Source organism: Biomphalaria glabrata, chromosome 7 (genome assembly GCF_947242115.1).
Source record: "Biomphalaria glabrata chromosome 7, xgBioGlab47.1, whole genome shotgun sequence".
Classification (NCBI taxonomy): domain Eukaryota; kingdom Metazoa; phylum Mollusca; class Gastropoda; family Planorbidae; genus Biomphalaria; species Biomphalaria glabrata.
In genome coordinates this window covers 37,009,117-37,029,421 of record NC_074717.1, presented here as the reverse complement: position 1 = coordinate 37,029,421, position 20,305 = coordinate 37,009,117, and the positions used below count along the sequence as shown (strand labels likewise).

The 20,305-nt window shown below is 33.6% G+C and overlaps 1 protein-coding gene across 5 annotated transcripts in view; it reads left to right on the top strand.

Annotated features, from left to right (window-relative positions):
- Window positions 1-18,458, top strand: part of LOC106070396 (uncharacterized) — a 35,595-nt gene extending 17,137 nt beyond the window's left edge. For all 5 annotated transcript variants that reach the window (XM_056034582.1, XM_056034579.1, XM_056034581.1 and 2 more), the window contains exons 12-27: window positions 557-675; window positions 2,833-3,094; window positions 3,999-4,076; window positions 4,353-4,637; window positions 6,031-6,300; window positions 8,628-8,897; window positions 9,446-9,661; window positions 10,784-10,957; window positions 11,087-11,185; window positions 11,480-11,575; window positions 12,195-12,309; window positions 12,457-12,575; window positions 12,747-12,860; window positions 13,880-14,028; window positions 14,223-14,391; window positions 15,250-18,458. In XM_056034582.1, coding sequence (XP_055890557.1) covers window positions 557-675; window positions 2,833-3,094; window positions 3,999-4,076; window positions 4,353-4,637; window positions 6,031-6,300; window positions 8,628-8,897; window positions 9,446-9,661; window positions 10,784-10,957; window positions 11,087-11,185; window positions 11,480-11,575; window positions 12,195-12,309; window positions 12,457-12,575; window positions 12,747-12,860; window positions 13,880-14,028; window positions 14,223-14,391; window positions 15,250-15,282 — 2,568 coding nt within the window. In that variant the 3' untranslated portion in view covers window positions 15,283-18,458. The remainder of the gene's footprint in view (window positions 1-556; window positions 676-2,832; window positions 3,095-3,998; window positions 4,077-4,352; window positions 4,638-6,030; window positions 6,301-8,627; window positions 8,898-9,445; window positions 9,662-10,783; window positions 10,958-11,086; window positions 11,186-11,479; window positions 11,576-12,194; window positions 12,310-12,456; window positions 12,576-12,746; window positions 12,861-13,879; window positions 14,029-14,222; window positions 14,392-15,249) is intronic.
- The last annotated feature ends 1,847 nt before the right edge of the window (window positions 18,459-20,305 follow it).

Sequence of the window (20,305 nt, the reverse complement as noted above, 5' to 3'; positions counted from 1 at the left end):
CGAGTTTAAGAAAAGAGGAAATAATATGCATTAGTTCCTGCAGCACTGGATTCAGCTTTTACACAAGAGGCAGATAAATAAGCTTTCTTCATCACATGTGATATAGGTAGAAACCTGGTAGTCTTGACCCACATATGACCATAGTGTAATCTGTCTATTAAAAGAAAGTTCAATAGGCCCAAAAAACTACTTTCTGTACTTTTAGTAAGCTTTTGTCAATGAAAGAAACAAAGACCTTAATTGGTGGTCAGAGCTACCTATCAAATCTAGAAGTATCATAAAAATTTGGTTGAAACAGTTATGCCTAGATTTTACCCAGACATGGTTTGAATCTTGTAATCAAACAGCTTATGTTCTATCAGGCATGTTTAGAGATACAAATGTATGTTGTTTGAGTGTTCTATCAGGCATGTTTAGAGATTGTTTCAAAGATTCTGACTCCATTCAATTGGTGCAATTGGTCTTTAGTTTTATTGGTTTGCATTCATATTTGTGTTAAGAAGTTTCTCTTTTGTTTTCTTCTTGCTTTTATTCTAAGAATATCTTATTTTTACAGTATGGTCAGCTAGAATCTGGACATTCTAAAGAGTCAAGGCAAATAATTGAGAATCCTTTAAACAGAATACTTACTCCACCAAAACCATCTCTTTTACATGGATTGTATCAAAGTTCCAGGTATCTTGAAGAGAATAAATTTTTTTTTCAAATTTTAGATTTAAATTCTGTGCAAATACACCATTTTTTATTTAGATGCTTAGAAACAGTGGCCTCAACACACCCTTTTTTTGTTGTTGTTGTTTTAAATGATAGACTTTGAACTAGATTTAGATATTAAACTAACAATAGCAAGAGTCTAGATCTAGATAGACAAACTATCAATTCAAAATGAAAAAAAAAACGCTTTGAGACTAGTTTTAGCAGTCACTGTAAGGATGATGCGATTGATTAGATCTAGATCTGCTTTCCGTATTGGAGTGACATTGGCAAAGCCTAAAAAACAGACTCTTTTGTAATCCTAAGTTTTCTGCTATTTATTGTTTCTAAACATTTAAATAAAAATATCTCAAATTTGAACAAACTACACGGATGGCTCATCCCATAAAGCCACCACACATGGAGGAGCTGGAATACTCGAATGGCCAGATGGAGGAAAACTAGAAAAATCCATTGCAACTGGAGAGCTCTCTGACAGTCACAGAGCAGAAAGGGAAGCACTAGCACTAGCTGCTACCATGCTAGCAAATCATCCAAGTTCCCCTCACAGTCAGATTGTCTTTCTAACAGACGCGAAAACAACCCTCCAAAGCTTGCAAAACTCTGATTCCCCTTATATTAAAAACCTCAGAACAGCACTTATAAAGCTCAACAACAACAGCAAAAAAACTGTTATTCAATGGATACCAGCTCACATACAACTAGCAGGAAATGAGAAGGCTGACACACTCGCCAAGAGTGGGAGAACAAACTCACAAGTAAACTCTGCACTCTATCCAGAAGAAATGAAGAAATTAATTGTACATAAAATAAATTAGAAATGGACGAGCTCTCATCCAAATCACAAGAAAGATGACGCTTACTATAAGCTATCCCGACAAGACCAACGTCTAATCTTTCGACTCAGGACCGGACACAACAGAATGCGACAACACATGTACCGGAAGCTCAAAATTGGAACCAGTGAAATCTGCCCATGTGGAGTATCACCAGAAAATGCCGACCACGTCCTCCAAAACTGCTCTCTCTACCAAGAGGCCCGTATAAGACATTGACCCCAAATCACCCCAATAGAAAGAAAACTATATGGAGAGCTCCCTGATTTGGAAACCACTGCGCATTTCATCTCATGTATTGGTCTAGTCATATGAACACTCCAACATAACAATGAGAACGATGAAGAAGAAGAAGAAGAAGAACAAACTATCGGGGTCACCCTAATTGATCAAACAGTGCATTATAAAGTGACATTTCTATTTCAAAATAAAAAGAACTGAGTTTGAAATTCACAGTGAACATTTCTCTTGTTTGAGTCACCATTCTCTAACACTTCTATTTCTTTGTGGCTAGTTTTTCTAATAAACAACACAGTAGCAAGTTTGTCTCAGTTATTGACAACTGACTTTTTATATTTGTTGGGCTTCCCTCAACTTTTTAAAAACATTTTAATCTCATTTTATTGGTAAATAGCAACATATTTTGGCACACTTAGGTTATAAAAAAAAAAAGATGCAGCTTTCTTTGCCAACTGCTTTAACTAGCCTTATAGTAAATAATAAACTGTCATGTCATTATTGATATTGGGATGCCAATATTAATGTTACAGGCATTATGCAGAGAACCAACATTTTTTTTTATCCTTGTTCTTATACCTATGATCTCCAATACCTGAAAAGTGATAAGTGCAATATAAAGGGGGAAAAGTAAATCTTGAATGGAATATTTTCCATGGGGGCATGGTGGCTGAGAAAATAATCACTTAGCTACTAAACTGGGAAGGGGGGGGGGGCTCAAGTTGGATTCCTGTGAAGACAGGAGTTATAGAACTCCCCCTGAGTTCACCCATTTCTAATGAGTACATGATATACGGTGGGGAAGTAAAGGCATTTGTTGTGCTGGCCACATAACACTTTCGTTATCTGTCAGTCATAGAAATAGTTACGATTGACCCCATAGGTCTTTATTTTCCATGGTAGCTTGTGGAGTAAGTATTTTCAAGAAAACTGTTTTTTATTAGAGACCGAAATAGTGAAAATTTGTCTGTAAATCCTTACCTAAACCCTAACCTTAGTTTTTTATTACTCAAAAGTGTATTTCACCTATTTGAATGTCCACCAGGTGGCAGTGCGAACACTGTACTTTCATCAATGACGCTGGTTCCCATGTTTGTTCCATGTGTGACAAGACTTCTGTTAACCCCCAGTTGTTTGGTTCACCAGAGGAGCGGACTCTTAGCTCTGACAAACAAAGTGAACCCTCCTTGGGAGACGAGGACCCTTTGCAGAATTTCTTGCACAAAATGGAAGGAGAAAATGAAAATGACATAGATCCAGACGAAACCCCTGTGATTGGACGAAATATTACTGGCAGCCAAGAACAGGTGATGTAACCCAAATAACTTGAAGTATAAAATATATGTTTTGAACTGGTTAAACTTACAGAGACCTTAAGAGGCTTTCATTTTTTACAAAGGTATTTATTAAGATTGGTTGCTAATGATAAGCAATCATTTTACCAAGAAGTTGGTTGCTAATGATAAGCAGTCATTTTACCAAGAAGTTGGTTTCCAAAGATAAGCAATCATTTTACCAAGAAGTGAAATCATTGTATGTGATTTTTCCACCATCTAGTTTTTATAAACTATGTCCAAATATTTGATATTAGATTGAAATGATAGTCTTTTATAAGAGGAAAATTCTTCATTCTCTAGTATTTGAAAGTGACCTTAATATAAATACAAAAGAAACTTCACTAGTATTACTTAAACATTATCTGTGAAATTCACTTTCATTTTCATCTACCACATAATGAATTGAGACACTGTAATCTTTGTTAAGAATTATAACAGTAACATATCTCCCTTTGTTAAGACTTCTAACAGTAACATCTCTCTGAAGGCTTGTAACAATAACATCTCTCTTTGCTAAGACTTGTAAAGGTAATAACTCTCTCTTTTTCTCTTGCTTTGTTTAGACTTGCAAGAGTAACATCTCTCTCTCTCTCTCTCTCTTTGTTAAGACTTGTAATAGTTACATCTCTTTCCTTACTAAGACTTGAAATGGTACCATCTCTCTCTCTCTCTCTCTCTCTCTCTTTCTTTGCTAAGACTTGCAACAGTTACATCTCTTGTATAACAGTAACATCATTTTCCTCGGTAAGACTTGTAAGTTACATCACTCTCTTTGGCTAGACCCACAACAGTAATGTCTCTGTTTGGTGATAACATCTCTCTACTTGGTAATCTTGTCACAGTAGACTTCTAACAATAATGTCTCTCTAACCAGGTGATGAAAGAAAAGAAAAAAGCACAAGAAGAGTTTCAAAGGCGGCTACAGGAAGAGAATAAAAGCTCAATAATTCCTGTAAGTTCAAAGGGCACATACATTGTACACACTTTATTTAATAAGACATTGTATTTCATCTGGACACATCTTTTTTCTTTTGAGACAGAAGGAAACATATATCTTAAATAATTTTATTCAAATTATTTGTACCCGCTTTTGAATAAGATCCATTTAGTAGTCAAAATATCTGATGGTTTATTTTTAATACAATATCTCATAACATATTATTGCTGTTAACATCGGTATATTATAACATGTAAAATAATCTTCTCAAAATGTTAACTTTCTTTTTAGCAAACTTCTGTGGCAGTTAATTTATCAGCTAAAGAAACCCAGCCCCAAGGTGTAGGTGCTCGTCCTAAAGAGTCTCCCGGACAGAAACCTGTCACAACTTTGTTGAAGGAAGAGCTCCACACACCCCCACCTTCAATAAACAGAGTTCCAGTTCCTATCCCAGTAAAGGTCAAGGACAGTAAGTTCAAGCAATCCAGCCTAGAGGACACCCTGGCAATCTTCAACGAGCAGAAAGTTATTGATACTATGAAAGATGAAGGTTTAAAATTGGCCAAATTAGTTAAAGTATGTCATTAGCAAGATCTTAGTTGTTGTTGTTTTGTTGTTGTTGTTTTTTTCAGTAAATAGTTGTGGGCCTTTACCTTTTTTTATCTTATGCATGTACAAAAATGCTTTGTGTTCAATTGTATCAATGACACTTAACAACAAAAATATGGTTACCTGTACTCTAAAGAAGGAAATAGACTTACAGAGGACGCCAAAGTTAACTTCAAAACTTGATTTACGATGTATTAGTTTAAACATGGGGACGCGGTGGCCAAGTGGTTAAGCGCTTGGCATCTGAACCTGGGGTCCTGGGTTCAAATCTTGTTGAAGACTGAGATTTGAATTTCAGGATTTTCAGGGCGCTCCTGAGTCCACCCATCTCTAATGGTTACCTGACTTTAGTTGAGCAAAGTTTAAAAAAAAAAGTTTTTCTTTTTGAGGAGCTCTGTGCAACATATTTCTTTTGAAAATATCTTGAATAGACAAACCTCTGTACATGAAGAAAATTATCAAAAAAAACACTTAAACCAGAAAATAATACAGACTTAATTTGAATAATGGATAAAATACAATTTTAGGCAATGCCAGATTGATGGAGGACACAGCCCCAAAAAGGAGGATATGTCTTCCTTTTGACAAATGCCTGGTAGTTTTCCTAAACAAACAAAATCTCTAAAGTATTATCCACTAATGCGACTTCAATCACATGTCTATTTTGAGTTATAGAAATGATTTCAAAATCTTAAAGTGGTGTAAACAAAAGAAAGAAAATACTCAGGGTTTTATTTTTTCTTTATTTTGAAGGGTTAATTGATTTCTTGTGGAGAATATCAACAATAATAGTAGTGATCTTGTTATATAGCCACATTGTCATTGAATAACTTCAACTAAAAAGCTATCATTGAAAAAAAAATTTAAAATATAATATAAAATAAAATATATTATATTACTCTAGAATTACCCATAGTTCAATTGAGTGTGGTTTGACAAGATTGAAAGACTTCTTAAACAGTAACAGTACTAAACAAATGGAAAAGAAATGATGGAAAAGCATAGAATGTGTTTCCTCACATTGGGAGACAAATGATGTCCAAAAAAAGAATGCATGGAACTAATTGAGAAATGTGTACTTGTTGTTTTCAATGAAAGTTATACCATCACACTTAGTTTATAAGCCAGTAAGCCCTTTAAAAGACTTTCGTACTATTGGGCTTTGCATATAGCCAAAACGTTAAGGGATAACCTATCCCAGGATGTTCCAAAATATTTACTTGAATTTCCTTTATTCTCAATCATATTTTATTTGGGTAACAGGGCTATATATTTTGTCTGTAATTTTAGTTTTTTCATCCTTTATTTCTTAAACAAATGTTTACAAATGAGTTTATAATTTATTTATTTTTTTGTGCAGAAAGCTGACCAGGAAGGCTTTGATGTAGAGGCTGTAAAAGTGGCCTTAACCTTCTGTGAGCTGCAGGCCATGACTCCACTTGACTGGCTCCGCGCCAACTGGAAGAAAAATGTAGAGAAGGTCATGGAAATGGCCGCACAGATTGGCAACAACCAGCAGTGTAACAATGTTGGGGAGCTGACCGAGGCAGAAGCAGGGGAGGCTTACATCAGTTGCCATGGCAACATCAGAGAGGCAGCACAATACTGTGCTGACAAGAGGAGTGCTTTGGTTAGAATATTTTGTTGCATTCTGTTGTTGTTTTTTTTTAAAGCTTTAGAACTATTTTGTTTTTGAAGAATGTGATAGTTTAAAGCCTGCTAGAGAATTTACTGAATTGAGTCCCAAGTTGTTTTTTTTTTGAGGATGTACTTGATTTAATTCACTTATCTTTTATGTTTTGTATGTATCCTGGGACACCATATTGCCCCCATAAAACTTTCACCACAGAATTCTGATATGTCAATACTTCAACCACCTGACCTACTGACCTTAAACGACTGTACAGATTTTTTTTCTTGTCCTTATCTTATCTTCTTATCTTATATAATACAGACGTTACTTCAAAAAAGAAGATGATTACGTCCTATGCATCATGCATTCAGTCATGCATATTAACCAATGACTTAAATTCTGCCAAGTCACTGGTTTTCCAGGCTAGCTCAGGCAACCCATTCCATGCTTTAATAGCACTAGGGAAGAAGGAGTATTTGTACAAATTTGTCCTAGCATATGTGAGAAGGAATGTGCCTTTATCTTTGTGTCTTTCTGAGTATTTTATTAAATTTTGTTTTTGTATTTGAAGATTATGGTTCAGTGTTTTATGTATAAATGCTACTTTACTTTTGCATCTTCTGTCCTGAAGGCTTTCTAAATTTAGTGATTTAACTAAAGGTGTTACTGTAGTCAAATGTGAATATTCGTTTGTTATGAATCTCACTGCTCTAGTTTGTGTCTGTTCCAGTTTCTTAATGTTTTCTTGAGTTGAGGGGTCCCAAACAGAGGATGCATATTCTATTATTGGCCTAACCAAGGTTAAATAACATTTTAGTTTTATGTTCTTATTTGATTTATAGAAATTTCTTTTAATAAACCCTAATGCTTTGTTTGATTTTTTGATAGTTTCATCAATGTGGGCATTCCATGACAGTTTTTCATTTATTAAAACACCTAGATATTTTGCATTTTTAGTTTGTTTTACTGGTTTACCATGAATAAGATAAGTGGAATTAATTTGCTTTAGCTTTTTTGTTACTCTTAATAACGGACATTTTTCTGGGTGGGAAGACATGCTCCAATTTGATTTCCATTTCTGTAATTCATCTAATTCTCTTTGTAAAATTTCTGTATCTTGTGTTGTTTTTATTGTTCTATATATTATGCAATCGTCTGCGAATAATCTGACTTTTGTTCCTTAACTAAAGCAATTTGGTAAATCGTTTATGTAAATTAAAAATAGTAGTGGACCTAAGACTGTTCCTTGAGGGATGCCTGGTACTATTGGTGTTGATTTAGAGCCATTTATTATTACAGTTTGTTCTCTCCCTATCTCCCTGTCCTAAATATAGATCTAGAATTGCACCAGTAATTGATAATTGAACATTCTTGTTTTTCAAAGCAGTGTTTTAAGCTTAAGAAATATGCCCTTGATTATAGAAGCTAATCCAACTTTTTTCTCAATCAACTGTAAGACTCTTAATAAATATCCACTGTAAGGCTACAATAGATGTCCATCATAAGGCTGAAATAGATATCCACTGTAAGGCTGCAATAGATTTCCATGATTAGGCCAAAATAGATGTCTGTAAAAGGCTGAAATAGATGTCTACTTTAAAGCTGAAATATATAGCTTCCTTAGAAGATAATTGATGCGCCCAGATGAGTCACTGGCTTTGGCTACGTCTTGAGATGGGGCAGAATCTGGAGTGACTGATCAAGCCAATTCTGGAGTGGCAGAGTTTGCCACAGTTCATGCACGTATCTGTCCTAGTGCTAGCTGACAGGGCAGCTTCCTTTCTCTTGGCTGACGCAGCTTCGTTTTTTTGCATTCTGCAAAGTTCATACCAGAACGTGCAGTCTATCTCCATGCTGTCTGGACTTGGGCTATCTCCTCTCACATACTTTGGTCTATGCCCTTGGCTTTCATGTCTTGCTTGAAGACATCTCTGTAGGTTAGTTTTGGGCATCCCCTGGGTCTGACTCCCTCTGCAAGGGAAATAAATAAATGTCTACAATATAGCTGAAATAGTGTCCATCATAAAGCTAAAATGATGTCTACTATAAGGCTGAAATAGATGTCCATCATAAGGCTGAAATAGATGTGTATTATAAGGCTAAAATAGATGTCCTCTAGGATCTTGTAGGGCTATCTTATTCAAATGTGCTACATGATTTTAAATATTCATTTATGTGATCCAAACTACAAACTATCCAGCCTTTTCTGTAATGCTGTCCAGCCCCTGAATACTTGTGCCCACTATGCATAATGAAACTGAATTTGTACTTAATGGATTGATTACCATTGGTCTTAATTTTGTATTTGTTATTTCAAAATTCAGTTTGAATATCTGAGCAATGTTGGGGAGTTCCCCAGAGAGGAGATCCTACAGTGCATGTTTCAATGTCAAGGCAACCAAAAGTTGTCTGAAGCTCAACTTCAAAGGTCAAACCTGCAGCAGTTCCATGACCGCATATGGGCACAGAAAGATCCAAGCCAGTTCACTCTCACTGACCTGAACAATCCAGATGTATGTAACAGCTTGTCCACAAGTGTCATAGGTCACTCTGACTTCCAGAGGATGATCAAAGATAGAAATATACCTTGTGAGGTTAGTCACTCTTGTAAATGCTTGAATCACTTTTTTTTGGTTGTTTATTTATTTTCCTTAAACTTGAGTTGTGTTTATTTTTCATTCCTCATTAGGATGAATCTCTTTTAAGTTTCAAGTTAATCCTATGATACAAAAACCAAAACTTGTATTTTTAATCACCATAACAGTTCTCAATTACTTTTAAGTGGTGTATTTTCTGTTTATTTGTTCAGAAAAAACTCAATTTATTTTGAGGTGTAACAAAAAAATTATAAATGTCCACAACTGTAGAAATTAATCTGACTGGACCAGTTTTTAAAGCTTTTTAAAAATTATTACTTATTGCCAGTTTTACACAATTTCACTATATCACTAGCCAGAGTATGTTGTCATAGTAATGTTGTGTTTTTTTTAAGTGATTATAGCCTTGTGTTTATTTTAGTTATGTTAGAGTAATTTCATTAATTAAATAGAAGAGAAATGTAATGCATCAAACCCATTTCAAAATTTGTTACTGCAAATTTCAGTTCCAAAGAATGTCTTCTTGCTCATGTCTTCTCTTACAGAGACGCATTCGCCTGGTACTTGTTGAAGGTAGTCTCAAGAGCTGGGGCAGAGCAGAGCTGGTCATTAAGCTCCTGGACTCTGACCAACTTAATAATGAATCCATAACCTTAGAAGATATTGTAGAAGCAGTCCGAAACTGCAGAGATAGACAGAGTGCCATTGCCTACCTCCAGCAGGAGTGCCAGCTTTGTTTTACTCTCTTTCCAATGAGCAAGGTATGATATTTTGTGAACACTTGTCTTTGTAGAGTTAGCTTTGGTTATTGTTAGACATAGACACACTGAATGGTTTTTGCCATGATGGTAAAAAATGTACGGCTGAAAGTGTGAGAAGGGCATGGGAGCTTTCACATTACGCCATGATGGCTCTGCAAACTGCATCACGCGACACAAAGAACTTGACAACTCCGGGCTCCAAAGTAATGTAACAGTTTAATGTCAAATGCATCACTGCCCATACTGTACAATTGGCAACAACATTAACACTGACTGTACAAAAAGCTTGCCTCTGTTCCGGACTGACTTCACACACTGTGCTGGTTCTGATTTCACTTGAAGTGACTTGATTCTGACACACTCGCTGTTATATAGGGTCCCTACTGGCCTTCTAGAACCGGATAGAATGTCGCTTGACCACTCTGGTTGATCACATTCGGCGTGACTTGTGGTTCTGATTTCACTTGAAGTGACTTGATTCTGACACACTCGCTGTTATATAGGGTCCCTACTGGCCTTCTAGAACCGGATAGAATGTCGCTTGACCACTCTGGTTGATCACATTCGGCGTGACTTGTGTGTGTAATATTTACAACACAGGTCCTTGCCGAATTGGTGTGTACTGTTACTTGTTACGGTTGACTGCTTGTCTAGCGCTGGCCTGGGGTGCTTTGCATCGGCTAAAAACATACTCACCACTACCCCCATCAGTGTCACCACCAGGTTTATAACAATATACTGCTATAGAATATCTCTATATATAATTTTCTTCATGGCTCAAGAGTTTGGACACCAAGTAATGGAAAGATCACTCTTTTATTTCTGCAAGTGGGACGGACTAGAGTTACCCCACATAATTTTAGAGGCGAAAAAAAAAGAGAGGAAATAAATTCGTCTTTGCATTTTATTCATTCTTTACTTTATACAGAATTACTTTACGAGCCTTGCATGTAGTGTAGTCATACAGTATATCATAAAAATTCTATTTCCTACATAGATCACGCTCAATAGCAAGAATTACCAAATGTTTCAATCTATCTATGAGAATTGTTGACCTCAAGTAATTCTTCATTAGTTTCTTTAATTCAGCTGCTGCATAATTTGTTTTGTCTTGAAATACAGATTCGAAGTCTCAACTTTTGTCAATGCAAAATGTGCCAGGAATGTCTATCTGAAAATTTTACTGTGGTCATCCGTGAGAAGCATGTCCGACACTGGACATGTCCTTTGTGCTCCATGCCAGATCTTAGTGACGTGGAAGTTGCTTCTGACTATCTTCAGTTCCTCACTTTATTGGTGAGTGCTCGATACAAAATAGATTTCTTACAAAGATTTTGTATTGAAAAGAACTTTGTCTGTGGATGGTGATTAGAATCTTCAACATCAACAATCCGTCTGTAATGTTTTATCAAATTATCCTTTCAGCTTCAGCCTCTCATAGATTCAGACCTGCAAAACTTGTTTGAAACTAAAGTCAGAGATTGGCATTTACAGAAGGATCCCAACTTTCGATGGTGTGCCCATGTAAGTCTGAATGTTGTAATAATATTTTTACGATGTAATAGATTTGAATATCTATTGAGAAGCAGCCTGTACCAATCTTTAATGCCTCCAACTTTTTGAGCAAATACAAATACTAGTAAACAATTTTTTTTAACTAAAATTCAAACTTTCTAATCCTAAAACATGTAGCGACTACATTCTATTTACATGAAACAAAGCATGGTACTTTTTTTTTCCTTTAAAAACAATGTGTCCATTATTTTGAAATTAAATCATGAAAGCCATTTTTTTTCATTGTTTTTTTTGTTTGTCTAGTGTGCAGAAGGTTTCTTAGCTGAAAATCGTGGAAATCATCTTCGAATGACCTGTCCACATTGTGGGGAGAAAACTTGTTTTAGTTGTAAAAAAGAGGTTTGCCAATTTTACACAAACTTTTTTTTGTTATAAAAAAGAGGTATACAAATTTTACACAAACTTTTTTTTGTTATAAAAAAGAGGTATACAAATTTTACACAAACTTTTTTTTGTTATAAAAAAGAGGTATACAAATTTTACACAAACTTTTTTTTTGTTATAAAAAAGAGGTATACAAATTTTACACAAACTTTTTTTTGTTATAAAAAAGAGGTATACAAATTTTACACAAACTTTTTTTTGTTATAAAAAAGAGGTATACAAATTTGACACCGTTTTGCTTTGATGCCCATGTTGTGTGCCACTTGTTATGAACATGAGCCTCTCATTGCGACACACAACTGTGAATTTGTATTTTTATCATCGTTTACAGAATACACACCATTAATAATGTCTCTTTATTTTTCTTCCTTTTCCACCTTCCTTTTCTTCCATTACTTTAGACTCTCATACCAACAATAATAACAAATCATTTCTTATACTTTAGACTCAAAAAATTACATTTTTTTAAACAACTTAGTCAGTTTGGTTTTTTTTAAATTCTTTTTTTAAGCTTTCTTTATATTTTTGTATCAGTGAATTATTACTAGTCTAGTTTCAAGATTTTCTATTCCAGTGGGAGGATCAGCATGAGAATATAACATGTGAACAGTTTGCTCAATGGAAAATCGACAATGATCCCAACAACCAATCAGTGGGACTTGCCAAACATCTTGACGAGAATGGAATAGGTCGGGACACATTTTTATAAAACCTTACATTTTTGTATTTATTATTTCTTGGTTCTAAGCAACTAATTTAATTTAAATTTTAAAAAGTTATTAAACAACAAAATGTTGAAGCCTACTTGGATAAAGATTAAAATCAAATTATTTCAGATTGTCCAACATGTAAGATGAGGTTTGCTCTAGCCAAAGGAGGATGTATGCACTTTAAATGTCCAAACTGTGGGCATGACTTCTGTAGTGGCTGTAATGAGGCTTACCATCATAAAGATGTAACTACACTTTGGACTTTGTGTTTTGTTGAATCCTTTTAAGTGTCTATTTTAGAGTCAATGACTTGTTGATCTTATTGTTTTATATTCTATCCAATAACATATTTTTTAACATTTATTTTGTACACTACTGGTACATGTGAATCTATTTTCTGTTTTTTCCTTGTTCAGGTCTGCAATAAATTTAAGGGATGTAAAAATCAAGGATTTCACTGCCATTGCCCTCGGGACTGTTTTTCTTTTTTACGAGATTACCCTGTGGATAAATTACAAGCTCTGCTAAAGGTATGGTCTAGTTTTTAGCTTTATAGTTTTTGTAAGGTCTGTCATTTATTCCCTTTTGATGATTGTAGTTTACCCTTTAATACAGCTTTGTAATAAACACAATTGTAACACTAAATTGGACCAAAAAAATCACTGCATATTTTCTCTTAAACAGAACTTATGTTTTATTCATTTTAGTAGATTTTTAATGAGCTTATTTTGCAATACGCTGTATTGTTTGTTCACTTGTATTGTTTGTTCATTTGTATTGTTTGTTCAAATAGTATTGCTCCTAATGTAAATAAAGCAATGAACGACCATATCCTCTCCAGTGTGCAGTGCCTATAAAAGAATCAAGGGCTCCCCATGCATCATGTTTTCACTTTAGACCGTCCCAGCATGATTCCTTTGGTACCTACATAGAAAGAAATATTTACACCTCTTGGGCTCCATTTCTAATTTTTGTTTCACTCTTGACTCCTAAAGCCTTAGCGCTGTGAAACAATAGGGTTTTTAAATCTCAATACTTGATTATTTTTTGACAAGCTCTATCCACCTGAAACTTCCAGTTCTCGAAGCCTCTAAGTTTGTTTTAATCTTTCTAAAGTAAAGCCAAATATTAGTATACTGTATAGACATTCCATTTTTTTTTTTAAATAGCAGACAGTTTTTTCTTTATTTTTGTTTTTTTACCATGAATTCTGCATTTAATATTGGCGCACACATTTTTTACCTTTTTGTATGTTGCTATTTAATCAAGACCTTGAGTTTACACGTCTCTAAAAGCTATTGAGTTTATTTCCCATTATCTTCATGTATCCAAGTAGTTATTGTAGATCTGAAAGGAAAGTTCCAAAAGATAAGAAATATAGATATTTACCTGAAAAAATGTCTCCCTCACAAAACTGATCAAGTTTTAAATTAAGGTTTTACCCAAGCCTTCCCCTTTGTTCAGTTTTGTCCCTGGTGTATTTCTCTTTATCAGACTTGTATCATCATGCTTGAAAAGTTCATTTTGCACTTTTGTTTCATCCCACTAGATGCACAATGTGGCCTTCAATGTGAAAATGCCAGATGACCAGCAAGATAGCAAACATTGCCCAGTAATGGAACAGAAAGAGTTTGATCTGGTCAAAAAAGATGAGAGGTGTGGAAAGAACACTATTGATGGTCAAGCTGGTCTTTGTGAGTAAGTGGCTATTTGGTTCAGAGTGCATTTAATTAAGACTCTTATTTCCCTGGAGTGTCTTCAGCCATGTGTTTAGAGAACTCATTTTTACAAATACTTTGCTCATATCTACAACTATTTTCAGACTACATTATAAAGAATATATGATCTGCATGATCAATAAAAAATAAACTTATATTTACAACTCTTTTCAGACTACATTATAAAGAATATTTGGTCTACATAATCAACAAAAATAAACTTGACCCAGTGGTGCTTATGTCCAAAGAACAGATGACTGTTCTGATTCAAAGATATGACCTCAAAGTTCCGCCACAGAAGCCTAATGAACCACTGGAAACATATGTCAACTCATTGAGGAAGGTAAGGCTGTTAGTTTTGTTGTTTAAACCAACACTAAATTACAAGGGACATTTAATGACAGTTCTCTTTTAATAGTTTATTATCTCTATTTCTCCTTAATGCAATAATTAGAATTGAAAGATTTAAAATGTAACAATAATGTTAATCTCCTTAGTGATCAAAGATGAGCACAATCTCATTTCCTATCAGCTTGAAGGCATTTGTAAATACAAATCTTCGCGTTGAAAAGCTCAAAGCCCATTACACTTGAGGCATGGGTATGTTGGGTCAATTGCCTGCTTTTGCTGTAGGTTTTTGATAGGAGGGGGCACCTTAGCCTTGGTTGGCTATCCATATAGGAGAAGGGAAACTCTGAATCCAAACCTCACTGCCTTGTGGCTATACCCAAACATGGGAAAGGCTTTGGAAGAGAAACCTGAAGAAAAATCAGGAGTTGCTGACCCTTAAGCAGATTGTGGCACACTGCTACAACCAGGCAGAACCTGCGGCATTGCTGATCACTAACTGTATCGGATATTTCCATTTCTTTGGGCACATCTGCATGGAGAGTGGGGGGGGGGGGGGGGGGGGGGGAACTGCTGTGTGGGCCACATCATTCTGACCATAAATAATGCCCAGACTTTCATCTTGCTTCTATTTTATATGCCTTAAATGGTTTTGGATGGCAATTTTTATACACACTTTGAAATTCCTGATTGTTCATTAACTACCAGTAGAACATCAATCTAATTATTTGTTAGATATATTTTCTAAAATGATGTTAAATTTATTTTTTTCTATAAGGAAAAAAAAACAACTTAATTTAATATGATTTTGTTTGAACTCATTTACAATTATTTTCATCTTTGACTATTCCAGATGATAAAAGAGAAGCTGCCACTCAGGAGATAGACATTTTCGTTCACTTTTTGTCCAGTGTTCTGATCACTAATCCAACTTGATGGGATAAGAACACAAAACAAATGACAGTAAAATTATTGTGCCCTTATTGTCCTGTGAAATTGAAGGCCATGAATATATTATTATAATAAAGTGATTTCTATTGGAAGATTTCAATGATATTCAAATGGGAATGTATTTATTTTGTCTGTGTTATCAATGTAAGTGTTCTACTAACAAGCTCAGTTCATACATGTCTGTGAACTTTGTGATTATGCTACATAACATAAGGTCATCTAGACCATTTTCTGTGTGATATATCAAAGATTTATTGTTCTGGTGCCTTAGAAAGTTACTAGATGGTAACCTTTAACTTTTGAATAATGGTCTTAACCATTTTTTGTTTTCTGGGTGTTATAAAAACTTATAAATAAAAGAAGCAGTTCATGGCCTAGTCTTTATATTTGGAATGGTTCATTCTAGAAAAAAGTTTATCTTTTTTCACTTTAAATCACCAAGAGCTTGTCAAGTCATTCTAAGTACCTGCAATATTCAACTACTTAAAAAGATTTGCTTTGAATCAAGATTGTTTAAAGATACTATTGAATGAAAGCAGCCATTTTGAGGCTGTTGGGGCTGAAACATAAACACAAAATCATTTTGTCAATATTCTTAAATATTATTTTTGTATAAAATATCAAATTTGTCAGCAACAATGTAAGAAGTCATACACCACTATCAACCTGTCAGTAATCAGTATCAACCTGTCAGTAATCAGTATTAACCTGTCAGTTACAAATCATGAAAGAAAAAAAACAACAGAACAAACTGTTGACAACCTTATCTTTCATCTTACAAACGACAGACAAATACTAGATCACTTTATGCTAGCTCTTCTGTAATGATGATCTAACCAATTACATTGTACCTTACTCAATGTATGTATTGCACCTTCTGATCAATTTCTTGTCTTTCTTTTGTGTAATGTGAATGAAGTAAAATGACTCAACACTAGAATGGTCACATTTACAATGACAGAAAATTTTGATTCTACAAACTTTTTTATATAGGTTACGATCACATCCAAATTGTTACGATCTAGAAGGATAGAATACAACATAGAGTGAATACTAATAGAAATAAGCACTTCATAACTTAACCATATTGTAAGAATATCAATGGTAACACAATAGGAAGCCAGCCTATGTTTTTACAGAGATTATGAACATATTTGATGTCTTCTTGTATATAATGCATATTTTAAGCATGTTACTAATGAAATATAACTCTAATAATGTGATTTATTAATTACATGTAAGAAAATCTTAAATTATGTTGTTTTAAATTACTGTCACTTGTTTTTATCAACTCAAGGATTTGATTTGTTATCACAGACTAGTGTTAAGCAGGTTATAATTTGTTTCAACATTTTTTTAAATTATGTTTTTCTATTATTTTTTTTTCTGCCTCATTTTTTTTTCTTTATTTATTGATTTGAACATTTTGTGTAGATAGTTTAGAATATAACACAAGCTGCAATATTTTGTACAAGATATATTTTTATACCATTGTTCCTGGCAGGAAATATTTTTGTACTGTACATAAGAACATCATTTAGATTTTCTCTTTTGTTTAGACGTGTAAAATAAAGAAATAAAATACTGTGCAAATATAATGTAGGTTTTAATTTCTTTATTTTTACTGTGTACTTAAACAATGAAAAGTTCATGGACTCATTTATATAGTGACAGTATAGGTGTTATTTGTATACAGCAAAGTATTACTTATATCTTGACAGCAAAAGTGTTATTTAAATTCAAATCTCATCACAGTGTCTGCTTCAGTTCTCTGAGACTTGATGTGATGTCCCTTTATCTGTGAGATGTGTGGCTAAGGGGTATAAACAGCTTGGCTACTTTAGAGGAGGCTCTAGTTCAAATCCTGAATTGTTTTTAGATTTGACTCAAGCTGAGCGCCGAAAGACAGCAGAGAAACCTTTCCCAAGATGAGTCTCTCCCCTACATGTTTAAAAAGCACATTGGACAAGAAGGCACTGGCAGTGGAGTAGGAGCATGGACGATGCACTTAAACAAACAACATAATGTTTAACAGTTTTAAAAGTTTGTTTTTTTAGTGGATAAACCAAAGAGAAAAATCGTTTGAAACTATGCAAATTCAGGAGTGCTGAGTTAGAATCAACAGTGTTTTTATCTGACTGAATAGAGGATTGATTCTGCTCAATTGTTCAGACATTCCACCTAATGATAAAAATTGATATTACTTAACATAATGCAGCCAATGAGAAGAACCCTATGTGCTTATTGTGGGATGCTATTTTGGACTGAATTTTTTTGAGGAAATTATTTAGCTCAGTCTCCACCATTTCACTTTCTTTCATGAAAAAGAAACATCTTTGTGACTTGGGTGATAATAATCAGAAGTTTCTTTTGGAGATCTTGTAATTGTAAAAACTAACACTTGTAAACACCATGATGTAAAAAGGGTTGGCAATGCAGCTATAAGACAGATGATTGATTTTATTAATATTTTCAATTTAGCTTAATAAATCTTTCATAAAAACCAATATGATTTTTCTTGTTGAATTAACTCATTTAAAGTACTTAGATTTTTTTTTTTCTTGGATTTGTTCTGTGATTATTCATTTTAAAAGTTCATTCTGTTTACAGGTGAACAAAGGGTCTTCTTTAATATATTTACTAGAGACAAAGTTTAAATAGCTATTGGTATTGATTGTTAGCTTTTTTTGCAGTCATTGCCTTGGAAAAAAATATTTTTCTTACAACTACTTTGCACTAAGTTGATTGAGAAACAGTTTGAATAGTTAACAGATTAAAAGTAAATTTAAAACTGATATCATAAAATCCAATATTAGAAGGAGTACAATTTTGAGTCTTTTACAATTTAATGTCTTGATTATTTAATATTTTACCTGTTATTAAAATACAGAACTTATTGCTTATCATTTAAGTGGGGAAAAACATATTAAGCTTATGTATATGATTTCATAATGATTAATGGCTTTGTCTATATTAAATGTAGCAAAATATGTAGGTCGCAGCTGAGTCTGCATAGCCATGTGAAATATTTACTTCTGTTTTAATTTCAGTCTCAGAAATAAACCTTTATTTGATTCAGTATCACAGTAAAAACAATACACTTCAAATCTATATTGAAATTGTTAAATTTAATTACTAGCACCAGTGCTTTTAAAGTCATTAGCCAGCTTTTAGTCATTACTCTCTAGAAATAAAATATGAAGTATATGACAAATCTGTATCGCACAAACCAATGCTTAGTATATAGTCAATACAAATATTACAATGAAGTGAATTAATGAGAACATAAGACATTCAAACCAATGAAGAGTTGAGAATGTAAAGTTTATTTGGTGCATACAGTCTATTCACATTTAGTAAAACAATTCTGAGCAAATGTTTAATTGTCACTAAAGATTTGCTCTAGTGAATTAACAATTTTAGTGTTTGCTAAAAATTTGTAAAAAAAAAAAAATGTCCACTGAGAAAATATTAAATAAAATAAACTGCAACAAAAAATGTATTCATCAATACACTTTATACCATGGCGTTACACTTTATACCAAAGTGTAGTCATTTAATTATTGAGCTATTTTATAAACATTAGAATGTACTAGGTTGAGCATTACCTCAAGGTTACTATTGAAGCATATCTTACTGTTTACACAAAAGACCTGGGCTCACTTTGCTACTATATAAAATATCTCAAGATGTTACAAATAAAAGGGTGGGTGTGGGGTAACGTGATATCATCAGAGTAAGTAAAATTGACAATACATTGTCCTGTTCTCAAACTTTTAGGATCCACCCTTTCTTTCTAAGTTATGTTGTACTTAGAAATGTTTGTTTTCCTTAATTTATGCATCTTGTTGGAGGGTTATAACCAGGAGGATTGTCAACTTTTCAAGAACATGAATTTTCATTTGCCCTATTTAAAATATCAAGAAGAACAAAAAAAGGTATAGAAGATCTTTTTTGGCTTTGTATGCATATAAGAGGTATTTAAAGATTCAGTGCTTAGATGTGATTGAGTTCAAACCTAAAAAAAAAAAAACAACCTAGATATTCTATAACATCAATCAATAAAATAATGACAAAACTATGAGTACAAAAAATAAATAGATCACTCTCCACTACTTAAAAATTTAGCACTGACCAAAATATAAGGCAAAGACTGAAAGTCAATGAAAAATGAATGAGGCATCAATCTTATAATACATGATCCAAATCATGTTTTGACAAAAGGAGAGGGAACAGATGTGACACTGATTCTTATAGACTTAACTTTCAAAGACAATACTGCATAACATTTTTGTATACACTGAGTTAGCATTACAGAAAAAAGAACACTCATACATTTAAACAAATTACATTTATAAAATTTTCCAATACCATATTAACTTTATATATTCTGCTCATCTTGTGTTTTCCTTTGTTGTACACATCATTACATCACACTCTGAACAATGTATAAAATATTTAAATGCAGTTTTCTCAGCTTGTGCCAATTTAATGTGGATAAGTTTTTTTTTTTATTCAAGAGTTCAAACTCAAAACTGTACAGTATTACATACAGCAGACATATTAATAACTTGAGTAGACTTTATCAATATCCAGTGCAAGTGACTTGATTAGGTTAGAACAATGTGGCTACAAAGTAACAGATAAGAAAATATGGGACATAAAACACTGACTTGGTAAATTCTGTTTCTAAACCTTATCACTAACTTATATAACAAAAGTAATCATTTTAAATGTACAGACTAATTCAAAGAAGATATTGCACATTGTTCCAATACATATGTTTTAACACAAGCTTCTTATAGTTTCTTACATGTCATATGGTGTTTTTTTAGGCATATGTCTACTTATAAACAACTTGCAGACCTGCCTACCAAAAAAAGTCCAAATGCGTAACGCTGATGGTCAAAATGCGTATTTTGGCACCAGAATGCGTAACACTTAAGCAAACCACTATT